General features: G+C 41.0%; 1 protein-coding gene across 1 annotated transcript; it reads right to left on the reverse strand.

Moving 5' to 3' along the window:
* Window positions 1-1,067: 1,067 nt before the first annotated feature.
* Window positions 1,068-22,494, reverse strand: Tmem41b (transmembrane protein 41B). The gene is made up of 7 exons (XM_075971858.1): window positions 22,159-22,494; window positions 13,550-13,667; window positions 11,180-11,308; window positions 9,792-9,885; window positions 8,618-8,722; window positions 5,471-5,609; window positions 1,068-2,497 (listed from the first exon to the last, which is right to left on the reverse strand). Exons 1-7 carry the CDS (start codon window positions 22,277-22,279, stop codon window positions 2,328-2,330), a joined length of 876 nt encoding a protein of 291 aa, XP_075827973.1. The 5' UTR covers window positions 22,280-22,494; the 3' UTR covers window positions 1,068-2,327.
* Window positions 22,495-22,896: the final 402 nt, after the last annotated feature.

The following is a 22,896-nucleotide window of genomic DNA, read 5'->3' on the forward strand; positions in this document are numbered from 1 at the left end:
TTCTCTTGAACTGGAGCTACAGACAGCTGTGAGCTGCCATGTGGGTGCTGGGAATTGAACCCGGGTCCTCTGGAGGAGCAGTCAGTGCTCTTAACCACTGAGCCATCTCTCCAGCCCCCTGGAACTAGTTCTTGTATACCAGGCTGGTCTCGAACTCACAGAGATCCGCCTGCCTCTGCCTCCCGAGTGCTGGGATTAAAGGCGTGTGCCACCATTGCCCGGCACTAGGAAATCTCTTAAGGATGTAGAGTTCTGCCTGAAAGCCAGAAGAGGGCACCAAATCTCAAAGATGGTTGAACTCAGGACCTCTGGAAGAGCAACCAGTGTTCTTAACCTATGAGCCATCTCTCCACTCCCAAGAATTTTTCTTTAATTTTTTTACTTATTTATAATTTTTTTATGCATGAGTACTCTGTCCGCATATACACCTGCATGCCTGAAGGGGGCAAGAGATCCCATTATAGATAGTTTGAGCCACCATGTGGCTGCTGGGAATTGAACTCAAGACCTTTGCAAGAGCAGTCAGTGCTCTTGACTGATGAGCTAACCTCACCAGCCTTCCCAAATTCTTTCTTGACAGTCAAGGGTGAAATGTTAAAACAATGGTTACTCTCTCTAGGGAGAAAAAAGTATATCCAACTAAAATGGCAGCTCCTGTTGTATGTAGGGAAAAATACAGCAAAGGGAAAGAACTTATATGCTAGAGGATGAAGAGAATATTCTCAGCATAGACTATGTACCATATACAAACCAAAATAAGCAACAGGGTCTTCCCATTAAAGGCCTGACAAAAATACACACACACACACACATATGAATGATGTGTAGACCAGGTTGGCCTCAAACTAGGCAGTCAAGGTTAACTCTGAACTTCTACTTCTTAAGTCTTGGGGTTGTAAGCATGTTATCATGTCTAGCTTCAATGGTATTTATACAATAATATTAGTAAACTTTGTCCTATACAGCTATGTGTTTAATTCATTAGTAAAAATAACAAAAGCTTTATCACTCAGCAAGACCTTTGCTAGACATAACAATTTCACACAAAAGGACACAAGACTACACTATCAATCAATTATTTTCCTTATATTTGTAATATATCCACATGTTAATACTGTGACAGAAAAAGGTTATGCAGGAGAAACGGACTTCGATAATCGAACTACGAATAAAAATAAGGGTTTGCACACTGCTAAAGCGATCGTTTAACACACCAACTGGATCTTAGAGTGCTTTAGATCACTCTGTCCTGGTAAGCAAAGAAGTCAAAAGGAGTCTCTCCCAAGAAATGGTAGAGATGATAATCACCATGTAGAAATTGTTTTGCTTCATGAGGTGAGAAAATAAAAGCTCAAGGGCTGTCCCAAAAGGAAGTCATCAGAGGAAAGGCAACAAGCAATTGCACGGATATATCATGCATGAAAGGCAATTACACAATACACTCTTTAATGAGCAAATATATTAATGTGGCAAAATTTACAGCTATTGAAACAAACTAGATTTAAACACTAATGCTTCTACCAGATGTTTCATTATAAAATAATTAATGTCTAAAAACTCTATGTTTTGAGTACTTACTTTCAGAACCCTTTTGAGATAATAAAGACGCTGTAACAAAATATCATTATCTGAATATACATTATTGACACCAATATGATACAGGCATAGAAGTCTTATATATGTATGGTGGAATACTGTAAAAAGGATGAAAACAGTTTAAATTATCAAACTAATTCATGATAAACCTCTATAAACTTAAATACTTATCCTTGCTACAGTCTCTGACCTATGTAAAGTGCTGTCTGAAAGAATTTAAAATCTCCCATTTGCATCAAGTATTCAGTTTTTGCTCTAAACTTTTTTTTATTCCACTGTTCCTTATTTTACATTAATATAGGGTCTGTGGCTTCACTCAAGCTGGTCTCAAACAACAATCCTCTGGCCTTAGTCTCCTCAGCAGTTGGGATTACATGTATGTGCCACTGTACCAGAGTTCACTACTTTAGTTATTAGTCAGACAGAAAAGAAAAGAAAAAATAACAAAACACAAAACCACTCAATTCAATGAATCATTTTAAATAAGAATCCCAAGACAAGGCACATGGATACTATCTCAGAGCTACTCTTGGAACAGTGATGTTTAATCTGATGACAGCACTTCTCATAGTCTGAAAATCTTTGTAGGACAGTTTACTTTACAAACCCTTCTTTCAGTTACTGAAGAGCTGATTTCAAAACATAAAATGAATACACCTGCTATTCCTGAGATGGTGGTGGTGGTGGTAGTGACGTTGGTGGTGGTAGTGGTAAACAAAAACCCACGATTTTTACTCAAATTTCTGTTTTAGTTTTTTTTGGAAGATGGCTGGCAGAATAGAAAGAAGAGCCAAAATCATCAGAATAAATACTGAGTTCCAGGAAACAGCTTCCCCTGCTGTCGTAAGCTGATATAGAGTTGTTCCTGCCTTAATTGCTACAAAAGAGGGAGGTGCAACACCTAAAAAAACAAAAAACAGTGAGTGAGTGGCAATGGCAATCAAATAAAAGTAAAAACCACCATTTTTCATATTTTTCACATGTATGCATGTTTTGTTCACATGTATGTAAGTGCACTATATGCAGGCATGCCCATGGAGGCTAGAAGGTGGCATCAGATCCCTAGAACAAGAATAACACAAGACGGGTATATAAGCCTCCATATAGGTACTGGGAACTGAACTTAGGTCCCCTATAAGCACAAGTACTCTTAACCACTGAGCCATCACTCCAGAACCCCCAAATCATACTTTAAAAGTTAAAATTCTATGTGCATATAGTCTTTTAGGAACACAGCCATGTGCATTGTGAATAAAGGATTAAGAAGTTAATGCAGGTATTTAGCATACAGGAGGCCCTAGCACACACCAGCAGATTATCAAATTATCATTGGATTACATTTTGAAATGATAAAATTATCTGACACAGACTCAAGTATAACATGGAAATAAAATTATTTCAGGATTAAAATTTATATCAATAAAGCAAAATTCTAAAAAAAAAATTAATTTCAGGTGTTCCTTTTTTTGATGTTCCTAGATGGCTCACCCAGTCCTCACGGCCCTGTGCTAGTAAAATAAAATCTTTTGTTATATGCTCAAGATCAAATCTCTCCCAGCTGTTTACTCAATTTTACAAGTATGCCTTTTCATAGAGAGTTTAATATTCCAAAGTACAAGAAGAGCTAGCGAGATGGCTCAGTGGGTAGAAAACTTCAAGCTCCATAAGTGTAGACCCCTAAAAGAAATTCAGTTTTTCAGTCACCTCCTAAGGATTATGAAAAACATTTTTTAAAGATTTATTTATTTATTATGCATACAGTGTTCTGCCTTCATGAATGCCTGCAGGACAGAAGAGGGCATTGGATCTCATTAGAGATGGTTATGAGTCACCATGTGGATGTTGGGAATTGACCTTTAGGATCAGAACCTTTGAAGAGCAGCCAGTGCTCTTAACTCCTGAGTTATCTCTCCAGACGCAGGTTAATGAAATTTTTACAAGCCAGGAAACTTGAGAAGGGAAATGAAAACAAAAAAAGCAATGTCATCTAGAGAATAACTTAACAACTTTAGTATGTTTTAAAGTCAGTGAGTCCCGTAATTCCAACTACTACTAGGGAGGTGAGGCAGGAAAATTTTTAGAGACCAAGCTTTGCCTAAGCGATGTCTCAAAGTAGAAAGTGAAAAAAAGGTGGGCGGGCTGGGAAGCTAACTCAATGGCAATGTTTGCCTAGCATGCATGAAGCCCTAGGTTCAAGCCCACATACTGCTAGTACCCCCCAAACCCCCACAGAAACTAGGTTGAATATAGTGTATAGAACAGACTTTAAAATTAAAATGGTAAGGGTTAGAAACGTAACTCAGTGATAGAATGCCATCCAAGCATTCAAAAGGTCCTGGGTTCAAGCTCTACCTCCAAATCAAACACACACACACACACACACACACACACACACACACACACACACACACAAAACAGTAGAAGGAGGGAAGATACTCAAAGTCTAAGTAGACACAGCGGTTTATAATATGAAGTAAATGCTGGAAAGATTGCTTAGTGGTTAAGAATGCTTGCTGCTCTTGCAGAAGGTCACGGGTCAATTCCCAACACCTATGTTGGTGGTTCACAAACACCTCGAACTCCAGTTCCAGTGATATCTGATGCTTCTGATCTCCACAAGCACCTACACTCACACACATATTTTCTCACTCTGACACATAATTTTTAAAAAAAATCAGAACTCGTAAGTCAACTTTAGCAAATATTCAATACATGAAATCCACACATGCAGAATCCAAGCAATTTAAACTGCAAATAAAAGCAACAGTCTTTCTAAATAAAGGCGGAATTCTCAAAATTAAGGTTTTGCCCTTGTGTACGGTAGTTAGGCAAGCACTCAACTCCTCTAATAAATTGCTGTGTCCACTTATTAACTTCAAAATTTGGTATCAATTTTTGATGTCTATTGATCTTGCTTTTCCTAGACTTCTGGTGATATCCGCAATAAATCTAATTTCAATATTTGAAAAACAGTTCAAAAACAGAAACTAAATGTTTCTATCTACTGAGAGAGACAGTGAGTTTAAAAAAAAAAATTCAGGTGGTGGAGGCGCACGTCTTTAATCCCAGCACTCTGGAGGCAGAGGCAGGCGGATCTCTGTGAGTTTGAGGCCAGCCTGGTCTACAAGAGCTAGTTCCAGGATAGGCTCTAAAACTACAGCAAAACTCTGTCTCAAAAAACTGAAAAGAAAGCCGGGCGGTGGTGGCGCACGCCTTTAATCCCAGCACTCAGGAGGCAGAGGCAGGCGGATCTCTGTGAGTTCGAGACCAGCCTGGTCTACAAGAGCTAGTTCCAGGACAGGCTCCAAAACCACAGAGAAACCCTGTCTCGGAAAAAAAAAAAAAAAAAAACTGAAAAGAAAAGAAAAGTTCAGGCTGGGGACACAGTGAAGTTTGTGCAGCCGAGAAAGTACTAAGAAAAAGCTGTCTTTGGAAGGCCAGAGGGCACCTGGAGCCTGGGATGCTCAACATGCAGTCCAGGCTCATGAGAAGAGTTCTCAGCCAGAAGAGTTTGTGGCTGACTCCAGCTGGCAAAGGAAGAAACGGCCAATGGGCCAGAGTTGGGGTGGAAATAAAACGTTCCCAGGTTTGAGCCCTAATATCACCAAAACAAAACAAACAAAAAAGGATACAAAAAAAGAGGTGGTGAGGGTTCTGCTTAATCTTAGGTTATTAAAATAACACATAATAGAAAGTGCTCATTCTTTACAGACGTAACACATTACAACACACTGAAAAAGCTGTTGTCCTAGGCCAGGTTTGTGTTTGAGTTATATATGATACTGGTGATTTTGCACACAGCAGACGATCTAGGCCAGCTGGACAGCTGGACATGCACACGATGAGCTGTCACAGTGTGAACCAGAGGTCTTACCTAGAAAAGTGCCAATAAAAAACACTTTCAATGGCACATTTATCACTGGAGATGTTATATTAATAAACCAATTAGGCAGAAATGGTGTGATTCTCAAAAAGATAATGTAGTTAATGAGATGTTCTCTATGACGCTCTACCTGTTGTAAGAAAAGAACCAGTGTAAGTTAAGACCAATATGGAAAGTAAACTGCTAATATAAATACCTTAAATTCTCATCCCTGATACATTTTAATTTTCCCAACAGAAACAATGTGTATACAGCATCTGCCTACCATGTGTAAAGCCCAGGGTTAAATACCCAGAAAAACACAGACATGCACAGTTAAAAAAAAAACAATTTCCTTTCACCATTACATGGGTTCCAGGGATCAAATTCAGTTGTTAGGCTTTTGGGCCATGACCTTATAGACTGAGGCATCTTACCAGCCCTTATTTTAGTTTTTACAATTATGGGTGATCCTAGGAACTCATTCATGCTAGCCTCCAGTTTAATTTTTTAAAAATTCACATAATCTTTATCTTATGGTATTACAACACATGAATTAAATAAATAAAACATTTTCATTAACTATAAATAATAATTACTTATATTCCTATATAACTAGCAATATCACTTATAAAAACAATTATCCTAAATAAAAATATATATGTAAAATTCATAATCGGTACACATATAATAAAAAGTTAACTAAATTTAAAGTGTAAACTAAAAGTCTAGCCATTAGATTTCAGATGTTTTACAATCGTGATCACAATTTAAAAGTAAAATATAAAACTTTCATTTGTTATCTAAAACAAGAGGCTGAAGAAGGATGATCTCTTTACTTCCTATGAGATACAATTATTTCTTCTGATCTTTGTATAAAAATAGAGTTCTCCTCCTGTTGTGATTTAAAAGTAACATGTCCCCTATCAACTGTCTCTAGCTTGTGGAACTATCAAAGGTTATGGAAACTGGGTGGTGGTGCCTAGCTGGAGGAACCAGGCTACTGGAAGGGCGTTCTTCTTTTGTTCATTAATTTTTTTTTTAAAGACAGGGTTTCTCTGTGTAGTCCTGGAAGTCCTGGTCTATGTAGATAGACCAGGCTAGCCTCAAACTCAGAGATCCACTCACTGCCTCTGCCTACTGAGTGCTTGGGATGAAATGCCCCCACACCCTGGTTGAAGAGGGTTCCATCCAGGATCCTCTATTGTTTTCCTGTCTGCCACAAGGTGAAGGGACACTGAACAAACTTCCTCTGCCTAATGCTCTGTCCCACCACTGGCCTAGAATTAACAGAGATAGAGACTAAAAACTGAACCCTGCAGAAAACCATGCCTGTTTTCCCCAGCATTTGTCACAACAGAGGGTCTAATACAACCACAAAGATTATGGCAGCTTTTTTCTGTGTACAGTATATTAATCATTATTAGTCTTTTCAGAGATCCTGATTGAAAACAGAAGTTTTTCCTACTAAAATGCCTAAGAGTAATAAGCTTAAGGTTTTTCAGTTACCACTGACAATGTGCTACATTCACACAAAACATAAAGCACCTAATTTTGAAATGCTTTCATACTGACATTGACTTCTGCTAACTGATTTCACAAAACAAGCAAGCAAATAAAACAAAACAAAAATAAACAAAAAAGTTGGAGACATAGGAGTATTGGGGATAATCCTTCTGTATATTCTCATTGGTTGGTAATAAAGCTGATATAGCCTATAGCAAGGCAGAATAAGGCAGGTAGTATCTCTGTGGGCTCAAGGCCAGCCTGGTCTACAAAGTGAGTTCCCGGACAACTAGGGTTGTTATACAGAGAAAACCTGTCTCAAAAAAAAAAAAAGGAAGGACGGACAGAGAGAGAGAGAGAAAGAAAAGACGGACACATAACTGGGAACTGGGGAGGGGATGTGTTGGGAAGTGAATCTAGAGGGAATTAAAAAGAAATAGGGGGTGGAAATGAACAAAATACAATGTACACACGTATGAAATGCCATATAACAAGGTCGTATCTCAAAGAACTCAAACTGTGGCACTGTATATCTGACCAAAGCCTATGGCTAGAAAGGAACCCACTACTGCTGTCTTGTTAAATGTGTATGCTGTCGATGCCTTCCAAATCTTCATGTTTCTATCTGTAGATTAGTGCTGCTTTCAGAAAAGCTTCTTTTTGCAGTGGGCAGCAATGCAGAGTCATAACTGGGCAAAGTGCTGACAGTAAGTGGCTGCTGAGTGCTCAGACCTAAAGGGTCTCAAGAAACATCACAGAAGCAAAGAATTTAAGAGCTGGAGGATGGGAAGGAACACTGAAATGATGTTGGAAATAACATGGCCACTTCACTCATGAATTACAGCAGCTATGGCTACTTACACAAGATTAAGCAATGTTTAATTGCACAATAAACATTCCAGCATGGATGAAGAGGGACTTACGAGGTTCTACCCCTAGTTAAGAAACTAACTACTGGTAGTTGGTAGCTGCTAGGAGAGGGGGTCATTTTTCTGAGGTGGTAGACCACTACGTTCCAGTGGATGCGCCTATCCCATGAGCATGCAGGCAACATTAATGAGACTTACTAGGTTGGGGGGTGGGGTGGAGACAGAGATTATAGTAGGGTAAGTACTGAAGGAATGGGGAGAGTAAAGTCAGATTGGGGTTGAATATAATCAAGATACACTGTTGAAGACAGCAATGAATTAATGCATAGCTACTGCTTAGCTTGCTCTCCTTTTCATACAGTTCAGGACTCAGCCACTGAAATGGTGCTGACCACTAACAGGGTGGTCTTCCCATCTCAAATAACTCAACTAAGAAAAGCCCTCAGGCCAATCCAGTCTAGACAATTCCTCATTGAGTCTCTCTTCCCAACTTAAGCTAACCATAACATGCTTTATAATAAACTTCTTGTACGAAGTCTTTAATCCCTGCACTCTAGAAGCAGAGGAGAGCAGATATTAAAGGTGAATCTGAGGCTAGCCTGGTCTACAAACTGAGATCTAGGCCCTCCAGGGCTACATAATGAGAAATTAGGCATGTGTGAATATAACCAAAATACACTGTATGAAATTCTCAAAGAACAAAAATATGTTTTAAAAATTTCTTATCACATGATGACAAAACCAAAAAAATCAAAAAGAAACAAAACCAAAAATACATGCCTACCTGCTGCGACCATTTTACTGCCTTCTCTGTTAGGTATTTGTATACAACAGGTCTTCCAACTAAATAGGAGAGCATGTAGCAGAAGGAGGCACCAAGTCCAGAACACTGGAAAACAAAACAAACAAACAAAATGCACTCGGTATCCTCCCATCTCATTCCTGCAGATGTATTTACTTAGTTGACCTCTCTCAGGGCCAGGCAGAAAAGTTTAAATAACATCTCTTATTTAGAGAACAGAAGAACCCATTTGATCTAGTCCTTTCTCAAACTCTAACTAAAAACAAGATCAGATAAAATAAATTGGTACTTGCAATGAAACTTTGTGATCATATCCAGTAATTACTGTTTAGTTTAAGAATAAGGAGCCTTGCCGGGCGGTGGTGGCGCACGCCTTTAATCCCAGCACTCGGGAGGCAGAGGCAGAGGCAGGCGGATCTCTGTGAGTTCGAGACCAGCCTGGTCTACAAGAGCTAGTTCCAGGACAGGCTCCAAAGCCACAGAGAAACCCTGTCTCGAAAAACCAAAAAAAAAAAAAAAAAAAAAAAGAATAAGGAGCCTTAGCTGGTGTGGTGGCACAGCATTCCATTCAGGAGGCAGAGGCAGGCAGATCCTTGTGAGTCTGAGGCCAGCCTAGTCTGCAAAGCAAATCCCAGGATAGCAGGGCTGTTACTCACAGAAACCCTGTCTCAAAAAACAAAAGAATAAGTAGCCCTTCCCATCCTCCCCTATACCTATGCATAAAGACACCTCCATATGAACTGCAAAAAACAACAGGAACGAAAGGCTATGTAATTACAAGCAGGTCTATAGTATCCCACTCTAAGAAAACCAAAATCTTTTTTTTGTTGTTGTTGGTTTTCTGAGACAGGGTTTCTCTGTAGCTTTGGAGCCTGTCCTGGAACTAGCTGTAGACCGGGCTGGTCTTGAACTCAGAGATCCACCTGCCTCTGCCTCCCGAATGCTGGGATTAAAGGCTTGCGCCACCACTGCTTGGAAAAAAAAAAAAAAAAAAAAAAAACTCTTAAAAGTTCCTAATGAGAGACTTAATAGGAACCACATTCCTGTTAATTAACAAGTTAACTAACAATAACTCCTTGAAAATTGATGAATGAGACAGACTGGTGTGGCTAGAATGCCATTATCACCCTCACCCCAATTCATTGCCCATACTTACCAAGCAAACAAGGAATAAGGCTAGTGGGAATGGGTAAAGGAACCCCGAGAGTATGCTGAGGAAAATGGAGCCTGGAATAGCAAATGTTTGCAGACTGTTAACTTCTAAGTTAAGGATCAAAACATCAAGAAGTGGAATTTTCACAAGACAAACTCAACATCTGAGGAAAATTACAATACAGAAATTATGTCAATAACCCCAAAGTAATCTTATATAGTATTATTACTTTGTGTTGGAATGAAATCTGCCCCAGCAGTTCAGGTGGATTTTTCTACCTGTGGTATCATATACACACTAAAACAAGGTGCATACTTTGGAGATTCTGGATATTGGTTTGGGGACTTGTAGTAAAGGACAATGGATGCCTCCAGCTCTAAGCAAGCTACCACTGACTAATAATACTCAACTTCAGCAAGCAAATAAATGCAATGTTGGTAAGAGTATGCTAAGAGGAACTCCAGAACAAACACCCAGTAGACATTGGGAAGAAACAAATCAGACAGCAGCCAAAGTCTTCTGTGATGCTTTTATTTTAGGGTTTTTGTTTTGCTGTTTTTGAGACAATCTCATTTTGTAGTCCCTGGCTGGCCTGGAACTTTCTTTGTAGACCAGGTTAGACTCAAACTCAAGAGATCAACCTGCATCTGCTGCCTAGTGCTAGGATTAAAGGCATGCTAATACATGCTAATGCAGACTGGCTGTATTAACAACTATGCTGTGTCTCTACCTATCATTCTCTCATTCTTTCAGCTGCTTAGTAATGTTGCTTTTTAATACTCAATATTCAAACATAAAATATATACTTAGTATAGATGTATTGCTTTAAAAAAAAAAAACTGGTTAAGCCAGGCGGTGGTGACGCATGCCTTTAATCCCAGCACTCGGGAGGCAGAGGCAAGTGGATCTCTGTGAGTTCGAGGCCAGCCTGGTCTACAAGAGCTAGTTCCAGGACAGGCACCAAAGCTACAGAGTAACCTTGTCTCAGAAAACAAAAAACAAACAAAAAAACTGGTTAAATGAATGAACACTAGGATTAAAATAAGAAACTTTAAAAATTATATCCAAAAAAATAAAATAAAATGAATAGCCAAGCATGGTAGCAAATACATTTTTGAATATTAAATTAAATTATTTGTGTGTGTTTTTTGACCTCAGTGGGATGTATGGAGGTCAGAGGACAACTCTCAGGAGCAGGTTCTCTCCTATCATGTTGTCGTAGGAATCAAATCCAGGATGCGCTTGGTTGGAAACAAGCGCCTTTACCTGCTATGCCATCTCACTGGCCCTTGAATTAACATTTTAAAAGGAAAACAGTCATTACTTAAACAGGAGACCTTTAGAACCTCATCTGGAGCAAATTAGAAAACATTTTTCAGGTAAAAGGATACAAAATATATGTAGCAAAGTAAGCGACCAATACTTGTACGTAAAAGGTATCCTTGTACTTGGAGAGGACCTTTCCCAGAGCCTTGGCGTCATCCATATCTCTTGGGACCTTCATATTCACTCTTTCTTCTCTAAAGAAAACAATGTAAAAAATTTAAAAACCATAATTCCATGATAAAAATCAAAGCCAAATTTAAAACATGGAGTTTTAAACCAAAATGATGCAATGCAATTGATCTGTAATAAGGACAAATTCACATTTTTTAGATATAATAATCTATAAACATACACACATACAAATTAAAATTAAAAATGATACAAACCAAAGATTGAAAACATTTCTTTCACTATTGGCTTTAATTTTAATATTAAGAAATGAGCCATGGATATTAACATATTAAAAACATACTTGCAGGGCAGTGATGGTGCATGCCTTTAATCCCAGCACTCAGGGAGAGGCAGGCAAATCACTGTAAGTTTTAAGCTAGCCTGATCTACAGAAAAGTTCCAGGGCAGACAGAACTATACAGAAAAACCCTGTCTCAAACCACCAAAAAGAAAAGGGTGGAAAGTTACCCTTCCACCTCTTTTGAGCCAGGGCTTCATCATGTAGACTTAGTTGGCCTACCATTTCCTACATTGACCAGGATGACCTCAAATACCCAGTTGAAATTTTTATAAGAAATCATTCAAACCTTAACAAGGCGGCAGATAGAAAACAAAATTAATAGCAAGGAAAAGGAAAAAGTGAGGGGAGGTGAAACATGACCATAACACCAGCTACAAGATAACCTCAATTAGTGGGTAGGCTGAGGCAGGAGTTGGAAGACAGTTTGGTTTTCATTAGAAGACACTGTCTCCAAATGGGGTAAGAAGGATGTAGTAGTACATGCCTTTAATCCCAGCACTAGGAGGCAGAGGGAGGCAAAGTAAGAATCTAGCTAGGGTCAACACAATTCCAGGACAGCAGGATTACATAGTAAAACTGTCTCAGAAAAAGAGTTAAATAAACTAGAAGGTGATGGCACACACCTTTAATCCCAGCTCTCCAGAGGCTGAGGCAGGTGGATCTCTGAGTTTAAGGTCACCCTGGTCTACTTAGTGAGTTCCAGGACAGTCAAGGCTACATAGTGAGACCCTAACTCAAAAGAACAATCATTAAATAAATAACAAAATTAGAGTTACCTTTGAATTTAATGTACTTTTATGTTCATTTCCATTGCAGGATAATGACAGAATGATACTCTTTCTTATTTTTCTCATATTTTTATATGTTAAGATAATCTAGGGCTTTTGGATCAACTGATGCTCCCTCCAGCTTCAGACTGAGTAGCTAACTTGCTGGGACTACAGATTGATACCACCACACCTAACTGCATGCTACCTTTCTTAAGTACTATAAAAATACCTAACTAAAACGGCTTCGAGCTGATGAAATTTAAAACTAGAAAGATTCTAGAGCAGTGTGTACACATGTGTACACAAATACACAGAAAAGAGCAGACTAGAAAAGGCACCGAACTACATTATTTTCTGTAAGTATGTTACTACACAGATTGGACGCAAAAATTACTTTAAATCAGCTCTTTATTTCCTATTCCTCTATAAAAAGCCAGAAAGGATCTAAAATCAAATTCATTTCAGGAGGCAGAAACAAGAGGACCTCTGTTAGTCTTAGAGACTAACCTCTGTCCTTAGAGTGCTTGATGGGATTAAGGGCTTGTGCCACCACACCTGTCCCATCCTTTTCTTAATAAATTCTAATTTTGTTTCATGGAAGGGAAAGGAGAGGAGAGAAGAGGAGAGGAGAGGAGAGGAGAGGAGAGGAGAGGAGAGGAGAGGAGAGGAGAGGAGAGGAGAGGAGAGGAGAGAGGAGAAGAGAGGAGAGAGGCGGGGGGGGGGGCATATTTCAGTTGGTAGACTGCTTACTTAAGATACAGAAAACCTGGATGAAAATCTGGTATGGTGGCATAGGGAGGTGGAGGCAGCAGAACTAGAAATTCAAGGTCATTCTTTGTGAAAACAGAGAGTTTAAACCAAAACAAAAGGGGAGGAAGGTACTCCTGGATTCTATAATCCTGAGTGCTGATACACAAGCACCTTAAATAGTTCTGTTGCTAAAGAAAATGTGTAGTTTTTAATTTACTTCACCTCGCCGAGCGGTGGTGGCGCACGCCTTTAATCCCAGCACTTGGGAGGCAGAGGCAGGCGGATTTTTGTGAGTTCGAGGCCAGCCTGGTCTACAAGAGCTAGTTCCAGGACAGGCTCCAAAGCTACAGAGAAACCCTGTCTCAAAAACTAAAAAAAAAAAAAAAAAAAATTTACTTCACCTCTAAAATATATGACATTTTTAGTCTCTTTTGTATACTTACTCACTAAGCTGAGGAAAATTTTTATATACCAAAAACATAACAAAAGCTGCACACAAGAAAATGGACACCAGTATAAGGAGTGACATTCTTGCTGAGCCAGCTTCTGCACAAGGTTTGTCTGAAAGAAAAAAAGTGTGATTAAAATAAATCGTATTTCAAGCTAATAACTTCCTCAAACCCTTTTCTCCCAAAAGCCATTCACACTTTTGCCTAAAACTATGACATTAAACCAATTAATTCAACTGCTATAAGAACCACTTATTGGCCATCTTCCAACATCCAAGGGGCAGATGCAGGCTAGACTCTTTAAATTTAAAGCCAACTTTGTGCACGTAGTGTAGGACAGCCAGAGATACATAGTAAGGTCCCATCTAAAACAGAAAACAAACAAACAAAAGACTGAGGAAGATACCTGACATTGACCTCTGGCCTCTACATGTGCACACACCCACACAAACATGTGCATACCACACACACATACATAAATTACTTTTGGCATGACGGTTCAAACATGTAAACCCAACTCTCAAGATCTGAAGGTCTGAGGCTAGCCTGGGATAGATAACAAGACTCAAGGATTGATAGCTATGGGGCAGCAGAGACTGGTGAAGCAGCTGCTGTTCTGAAAAGTTCATTCAGTTCTCAGCACTCACATAGTAACTCACAACCATCCAAAACTCCAGTTCCAGGGAATCTGATGCCCTCCCTCTTCTAGTTTCCACAGGTGCCAGCAAGTGGGGCATATACATACACGCAGCCAACACTCATACATAAAACTAACCTTTAAAAACAAAACAGTTGTCATGGAGATGGGGAAATGGCCAAGTAAGATTGCATATATGCAAACATGAGAACTGAGTTTGATCCCCAGACTCAGCCAGCCTAGTCCAAAGAGGGAGCTTCCTACTCACTAAGTAACACACAGAGCAATAAAGGAAGGCACCTTTGTGTTCTGGGCTCTATCTGTATGAGCCTAAGCGATCATATCCACCCACTCACATGCTTACACCATACACACAACACACAAAACAAGCTACAAAAACATCAGTATGTATTAAAACAACTTAATCAAAAATGTAACTTTTGGGGGCTGGAGAAATGGCTCAGTGGTTAAGAGCACTGACTGCTCTTCCAGAGGTCCTGAGTTCAATTCCCAGCAACCACATGGTGGCTCACAGCCATCTATAACGAGACCCGGCGCCCCCTTCTGGCCTGCGGGCACACATGGAAGGAATGCTGTACACATAATAAATAAATAAATCTTTAAAAAAAAAAGTTAACTTTCGTTCCTAGGACAAAAGACTAGGTAAGATATGGCAGGCAGCATACACTTAAGTAATCCCAGCAATTAGGAAACTGAGGCAGGAAAACAGGGAACTGGAGATAAACCTGGGCTACATAAGGAAACCACCTCAAAGAAAACCACACACACACACACAAACAATTTGTTTTGGTTTTCTTGTCACATTGGTGTGGGAGAATTGTCTGTATTCTGTCAATCATGTTTTAAATAAATGCTGATTGGCCAGGCAGGAAGTATAGGCAGGAAAACCAAACCGGAAGTAGAAATGATGCAAGAAGCAAGATGTGAGCTGCCCTGCTTGCTGAGAAAGGTACTGAACCAAGCGGCTAGCATAGATAAGAACAATGGGTTAATATAAGCTACAAGAGCTAATATGTAGCCTGAGCTAATGGGCCAATCAGTTTTATAACTTATGGAGATCTCTGTGTGATTTTCTTTGGGGCTAAACAGCTGGGGGTACCAGGCAGGACAGAAACTCCCAACAAGCAGGCCCCCTTCATGTTACATCACATTAAAAAAAAGTAGTCTTAGAAGATAAATAAGAGGGCCTGGCTTGGTAGCCCACGCCTGCCTTTAATCCCAGCATTTGGGGCAGAGGCAGGTGAATTTCTGTTTGAGGCCTGCCTGGTCTACAGAGGCAAGTACTAGGATGGCCAGGGCTACATAGAAAAGCCCCGAAATCCTGTCTCAAAACAAAACAAAAGATTAATAAGAAGAATACATAAAGCCGGGCGGTGGTGGCGCACGCCTTTAATCCCAGCACTCGGGAGGCAGAGGCAGGCGGATCTTTGTGAGTTCGAGACCAGCCTGGTCTACAGAGCTAGTTCCAGGACAGGCTCCAAAGCCACAGAGAAACCCTGTCTCGAAAAACAAAAACAAAAAAAAAAAAAAAAAAAAAGAAGAACACATAAATACTGAGTTCAGAGAAACAGTTTTAATGGGCTGTCATCAAAGCAAAGACACGCTATTCATTTAAGTAGTACGCAAGCAGTTTTTATCATGCCTGTTGTCTTTTAAATCTACCTGAAGGACTAAGGAGATGACTCAGCAGGTGAAGACACTTGCCACCAAACCTGATAGGTGACCTGAATTCCATCCCTGACATTCACAAAAAAGCAAAGGTAGATCAGATTCCTGCAAACTGTCCTTCGATCTCCACATGCATGCCCTGGAATACTGTGTTCTGGCACATACGCACATGCCCATCTACTCTCAAATCAACCAATCAATAAATGTAAAAAACCTCTTAACCTACCATCTAGAGTTACCTTGTCCCAGCCCACATGTCACATCTACCCTCAAATAAATAAGTAAAACTTTTTAACCTACCATCTAGAATTAACTTGTCCCAGTCCAAAGTTTTAGCTTATTTCATTGAGAAGAAAGTCTATGAATTCAAAGTGTTTAATAGCAATATAATCTGTTTGTTTTAAAGAATTTTTAAAATATTTATTTATTAAGTATACAATAATATTCTGTCTGTGTGTATGCCTGCAGACCAGAAGAGGGCACCAGACCTCATTACAGATGGTTGTGAGCTACCATGTGGTTGTTGGGAGTTGAACTCAGGACCTTTGGAAGAACAGGCAATGCTTTTAACTGCTGAGTCATCTCTCCAGCCCCAATTTGTTTTTTTTTTTTTTAAAATATTTATTTATTTATTCATTTATTTTTAATGCAATATTCTATGCAGGCCAGAAGAGGGCACCAGACCTCATTACAGATGGTTGTGAGCCACCATGTGGTTGCTGGGATTTGAACTCAGGACCTTTGGAAGAGCAGGCAACGCTCTTAACCGCTGAGCCATCTCTCCAGCCCCCCCAATTTGTTTTTTGAGACAGGGTTTTTTTCTCTGTGTAGCGCTGGCTGTCCCAGAACTTGGTCTGTAGACCAGGCTGGCCTCAAACTCAGATCTGTCTGCTTCTGCCTCCTGAGTGCTGGGATTAAAGGCATGCATCACCACTGCCCAGCAATAGTAACATGATTTAACATTATTAACTTTAGATTAGTTTTCACTATGATTTCTAAGAACAAACAGCAGATCTTCTCCCCACTCCTGGCAATTCTACATAAGTCACAGACAGAAAGCATACTTCTCTGTATGCTCGGCACCTACTATGTTCTATCTCTGCTTCCAAGAAGCAGGCAAAACCATCATAAAGAATACAAAATCAGCCGGGCGGTGGTGGTGCATGCCTTTAATCCTAGCACTCGGGGGGCAGAGGCAAGTGGATCTCTGTGAATTCGAGACCAGCCTGGTTCTACAAGAACTAGTTCCAGGACAGGCTCCAAAGCTAGAGAGAAACCCTGTCTCAAAAAACCAAAGGAAAAAGAAAATGAATATGAAATCAAAGGGCTTAAAGACTTCATAGGAATGGCAGATTACTAGGTGGACATGATAAAGGCAATTTTTAGTTGAAGATTAAAATAGAGGTTTAAAAAAACCTTCTAACCTGTACTGTATGCTCCTGAATACATTTTAAGGCCAACAGTTTTTTAAAATCAAAACTTTTTTTCCTAAAACATACTGCCCTGTGGCTCAGCTTTGAAGTTAAAACTTAAATAAGGCATTTGTTATATTATCTGGAAAACTAAATTTTTTTTCTCTGCACTAAGAATTCACCAGTCCTACAGTAGGGGACAACTGGGACATGTTTCAGAAATGGCTAACTGGGCTACAGAGCACTAACAGGAATTTTTTCTTTTTCTTTTCTTTTCTTTTTTTTTTTTTTTTTGAGACAGGGTTTCTCTGTAGCTTTCGAGCCTGTCCAGGAACTAGCTCTTGTAAACCAGGTTGGCCTCAAACTCAGAGATCCCCTCCTCTGCCTCCCTAGTGCTGGGATTAAAGGCGTGCGCCATACAAGAGCTAGTTCCAGACAGGAGAAACCCTGTCTCGAAAAATCAAAAAAAAAAAAAAAAGGCTTGCACCACCACCATCCAACTGATAGTGAGGTAACTTCTCAGGTTTAACTTGACACCTATTCTCTTCACTGTCTGAAACTGAGTCTCCTCCACCCATATTAGCATTATGCTTACCAGAAAAGAAAACAAGGAAGAGGTGCACAAACACTTGAGTGACATTCAATTCTGAGGTTCTATTTTCACACGTCATAAACAGTGTTGATAATTATGGTCCAATAATGCTTCTGCATAATCCTAGTAAACCTAAAGGCTAGAATACAATCCATTTATACTTCTGAGCATAATTCAATTATAAATATAGTTTTCACCTGAATCTGTACCGCGCATACTACTACTGCTTCTTTGTACAACCATGTTAAATGGGGGGTGCTTTGACTCTGGCAGCCACCGTGCCTGCACTTGAAATGCATTGGCTTCTAGATCTTCTCCAATACTACCATTATGCTCGTTAATACTGTAATCTAATATCATCATACTCTTATCCAACTCTCTGCCTATCTAGCTTTCTCCCAGGTCAAAGGTACTTCTTGAGATCAAGAGTCATGGTCATGCTTTTTCAACCTACTAGTCCATATACTTTCCCTGCTTCAATCTGGGTTACTGACGGACAGGAGTTCTGTCACAACACTGTCCCTGTACCCAAGGACTCTACCTCTTACTTTAGTGAACCCTCCCATTCTATCCCAAGTCTGTTCACAAGATCTCCTTCCCTAGTCTTATTATTATCTTTTTGTTAAATGTTAACAGACTTCCTTCTAGACCCTGCTCTGTGAATTGTTTCTATTCACCAACATCTTCAATACAGCCTCAGCACTAAGGAGGCAGAAGCTGATGGATCTCTGTAAGTTTGAGACCAGCCTGGTCTACACAGTGAGTTCCAGTTAAGTCAACTGTGAGAATCTCTCTCAGTAAGTAAAAACACATGAATAAAGCCTCAAAAAAAATTAATCATATTGAATCATATTGTACTTCTATGTTTTTGTTTTGCTATATGGTTTCATATAGACCAGGCTGACCTCCAACTCAAAGATGTAATTAAAGGTGACCTTGAACTCCTTTCCTGTATCCTATATCCATCTCCCAAGTGTAGGCACCCACAGACATGCATGTACAACACACACACACACACACACACACACACACACACGCCAAAATAAGAAAAAAAGGGAAGAAAGAAAAAACAAAACAAAAACCTCACTCATAGAGAAGGTCAGTGATGGTGACACCTGCCTGCACTCCCAGTAGTGGGAAGACAGAGACAGGACTGCCAAAAAATGGAACCCAGCCTGGTACAGGCTTGGTCTATACAGACAAAAAAGTGTCATGCCTGGTATATTGACCCATTTTTAGGTAGGATCTCCAGGGCAGCTTGGGATACAAACGAAACAAAACAAAAACCAAACACTGAAGTATTACAGAATTTGTAAGAAGATTCTATCACTAAGTAGTTTTCAATCAAAGGTTATTAGAATCTTTACTTCTTTGCCTTTTTTCTTTGAATGGCAAGTTGCTATCTACAATCAATAAAAATTGTTTTTCCAATCCTAGGAAATTGGTTACTAACTAGTTACTAATGGCACCACTGCAGCAGAATACTAAGTAAACTAAATCCTATCATGTGAAAGGACCATAGACTCTCTGCTACAAAAAGAATTCCTAGGCCAGGCAGTGGTGGCCCACGCCTTTAATCCCAGCATTCGGGAGGCAGAGGCAGGCGATCTCTGTGAGTTCGAGGCCAGCCTTGTCTACAAGAGGTAGTTCCAGGACAGGAACCAAAAAAGCTACAAAGAAACCCTGCCTCGAAAAAATCCCCCCCCCCCCAAAAAAAATTCCTAACATTAGAAAACGGCAGAGGGGAAAAAAGAAAAATCTCTGCCCTTTGGCTTATGTATGTATAGTGTGCAAGTCATTTAATAAAAGAAAACACACAAAAAGAATTCCGGAAGTTTTGAGACGTTATTATTATTTAGTAACTCCAAAACAAACAACAGCAACAAAACAAATCCACAAAACTGAAGGCTAACTATCTCAAGCCAAATTACAATTACCTAGAGCTTGGATTATTCTCTCTCCACACCTGAATCTTCAAAACAGTGTTACCTTCACTTAAAGCAGATCTAGGGCTGGGCAGTGGTGGCGCACGCCTCCTTTAATCACAGAATTTGGGAGGCAGATAGATCTTAATGAGTTCGAGTCCAGCCTAGTCTACAAAGCAAGTTCCAGGACATCCAGGACTGTTACACAGAGAAATCCTGTCTCAAAAAACCAAGAGGAGACTTAGGCTTTAGCAACCATCTGTCCCTAAGAGTTTTTTTATTTATACAAAATTATTTAGTTCCACTCTATATGCAAATACATAAACCTATTCGACTACAACATACATTTAAAATCAGCTGAGAGCATATTTAAAATATATTTTTTAATATTTATTTGTGGGGGGGGGCAGGGGATGCATGTTACCCAGAGGATGGTTCTAGATACCCTGGAACTGGAGTTACAGATGGTGATGAGCTGACATGTGGGTGCCCTGAATGGAACCAGGGTCCTCTGTAAGAGCAGCCAGTGTGCTTAACCACTGAACCATCTTTCCAGCCCTCCCACTACACAGTCTCACAAGACCACCATTTTGGCCATTAGTGATGGTGAAGACAGCAGTAAATTTGCTCCAAACATCTTAAAGGATCACTCCAGGCATTTGCGCTTCAAAAGCACTTAAAAGAATGCTTTAATCCCAGCACTCTGGAGGTAGAGGCAGGTGGCTCTCTGAGTTCAAGGCCAGCCTGATCTATAGAGTGAGTACCATGGCAGGCTACAAGTTACACAGAGAAACCCTGTATCAAAAAAAAAAAAACAACCCACAAAAACAACAACAAAAAAGAATGTGATCATTTCAGTTGTTGAGAAGCAACGAATAATTTCATGCCAGGACAAAAATCAAAGCATTTACTTTCTACGTTTACAATATTTAAAGCTCCAGGACATTTCTTTTTTTCTTTCTTTCTTTTCTTTTTTTTTCTTTTTCTTTCTTTTTTTCTTTTAGTTTTTCGAGACAGGGTTTCTCTGTGGCTTTGGAGCCTGTCCTGGAACTAGCTCTGTAGACCAGGCTGGTCTCGAACTCACGGAGATCCGCCTGCCTCTGCCTCCCGAGTGCTGGGATTAAAGGCGTGCGCTACCATCGCCCAGCTTCCAAGACATTTCAAGATGGTGAGTATCGTAGGAAAAAAAGCTTCTGAATGAGTCTCCTTAGTAACTTTTAGCAGATCCTATTATTACTATTCTTGTTTAATAATTTAGCTACTGAGTTTTTCAAAGTTAATAAATCCAGCTCTGCGTGATGACATGGCATACTCCTTGAGCTGAGGCTGGTGGATTTCTGTGAGTTCCTGACCTACATAGTCAGACCCTGTCTTTTTTTCCATTTTTGAGATAGGGTTTCTCTGTGTAACAGCTCTGGCTGTCCTGGAACTCACTTTGTAGACCAGGCTGGCCTCAAACTCACAGAGATCTGCCTGCTTCCTTCTTCCAAGTGTTGGGATTAAAGGTGTGTGCCACCAACCGCCCAGCTTGGATAATATTTGTTTGTTAGTTTTTAAAGACAGGGTCTGGGGCTGGGCGGAGAAGGCGCACACCTTTAGTCCCAGTGCACGCCAGGAAGAGGCAGGTAGGTATCTGTGTTCGACCCCAACCTGGTCTACAGAGAAAGTTTCAGTACAGCCAGGGCTACACAGATAAAGCCAGTCTCAAAAAACCAAAAACATCAACAAAAATCAAAGTTACAAAGAACAAGCCGGGCGGTGGTGGCGCACGCCTTTAATCCCAGCACTCGGGAGGCAGAGGCAGGTGGATCTCTGTGAGTTCGAGGCTAGCCTGGTCTACAAGAGCTAGTGCCAGGATAGGCTCCAAAGCTACAGAGAAACCCTGTCTCGAAAAACTAAAAAAAAAAAAAAAAAAGTTACAAAGAACAGTAAACAGACACATGGGATCTAAGACTCTAAGACTTTCAAGTGGCACCTGGAAGGTCCAGTCCTTGCTCTAATCACTACCTTAGCTTGTCTGGGTGACTCTGCACAAGTCATGTACCTGCATATCCCTCAGTTTGTTCACCTGGAAAACAATGCAAAAAAGCCTCAAGTCCCTTTAACACCTGCCTGGAAGGTAGCCAGGGTAACCAACCTCATTGTGTCTCTGAGCTTCAACAAGTCAGCGTCACTGCTTCTTTTAACTGGAGTCTATTGAGAAAGTACACCTTGACACAGGTCCCCCAGTCAAGTACACTACTCTCCTGCTGCAGTCCTTGGGAGCTGAAAGGTCGGTCTTTCCCTGAGATCTGCTCGCCCCTCCGGCCTTTGGGGTAGCCTCAGGTCCGGCCCGCAGGTCCACTCACCCTTCAGGTGCTCTCCGCTGCCTGGCCTGGCGGAACCGCGCGTCCCCGTTGCCCGGTCCCCCACTGGGGTCGAGTGCCGCGCCCCCGTCTGCGTCCTCTCGGCGACACGGCCTTTCGCCATGGCTGTGGCAGGGGGCTGAGAAGAACACCCAATGCTGCCGCGCCCCCTTGAACGACTAAACTCCTCCCGCAGCTTCCTACCAACACCGAGGCGCGCCGCACAGCCACTTCCGGCGCGACCCCCTCACCCGAGACGACCTCGGCAGCTAGACGCTGGGCCGAGCCTCGGAGCGAGCTCGGCTGACGGCCCGCCCAGCCCCGGCCAGCCCCGCCCACGAGCCTCGCGCGCTCCCGCAGGCCCAGTGACCGCGAGACGAGTCAGGGCGGGCCCCGCCTCCTTCGGGGCCACTCCTACCAACCTCACGCGAGCGAGGCGCATGAGCAGTCGAGTGCCGAGTCATGGGTCTGCAGTCTGCGGGTCGACGGCTCTGCACAGCTTTCGTCACGCGGAAGTGAGGCCTGGGGGGGGGGACTTCGGACTCTTTGTTCCCGCCGACCGGAAGTGCCGGCGCGCGTTTAGTTGGCGCTTCCGGATTTTAGATTCCGAAGGTTACTCTGCAAGTGGGTGACAAGCGCCGTGGAAGCTGCAAGCCTAGTCTAAAGATCGTGGAAAATTTAAAACATGAGACGTGAAAACCCAGGTTCAGAGACAAGGTTTCATAGGTTTATGAAGGTCAC

Source organism: Microtus pennsylvanicus, chromosome 5 (assembly GCF_037038515.1).
Source record: "Microtus pennsylvanicus isolate mMicPen1 chromosome 5, mMicPen1.hap1, whole genome shotgun sequence".
In the NCBI taxonomy this organism is placed as follows: Eukaryota; Metazoa; Chordata; class Mammalia; order Rodentia; family Cricetidae; genus Microtus; species Microtus pennsylvanicus.

Bases quoted from the DNA above. Each gene is read 5' to 3' on its own strand.
- Tmem41b (XM_075971858.1), bottom strand. From the start codon at position 22,279: ATGGCGAAAGGCCGTGTCGCCGAGAGGACGCAGACGGGGGCGCGGCAC. The intron at 9,886-11,179 runs GTATCCTTTTAC...AGAAGTTAACAG, and splicing joins TACTTTGCTACATATATTTT to TCTGCAAACATTTGCTATTC. The intron at 5,610-8,617 runs GTAGGCATGTAT...TTCTTACAACAG, and splicing joins CAGTAAAATGGTCGCAGCAG to GTAGAGCGTCATAGAGAACA.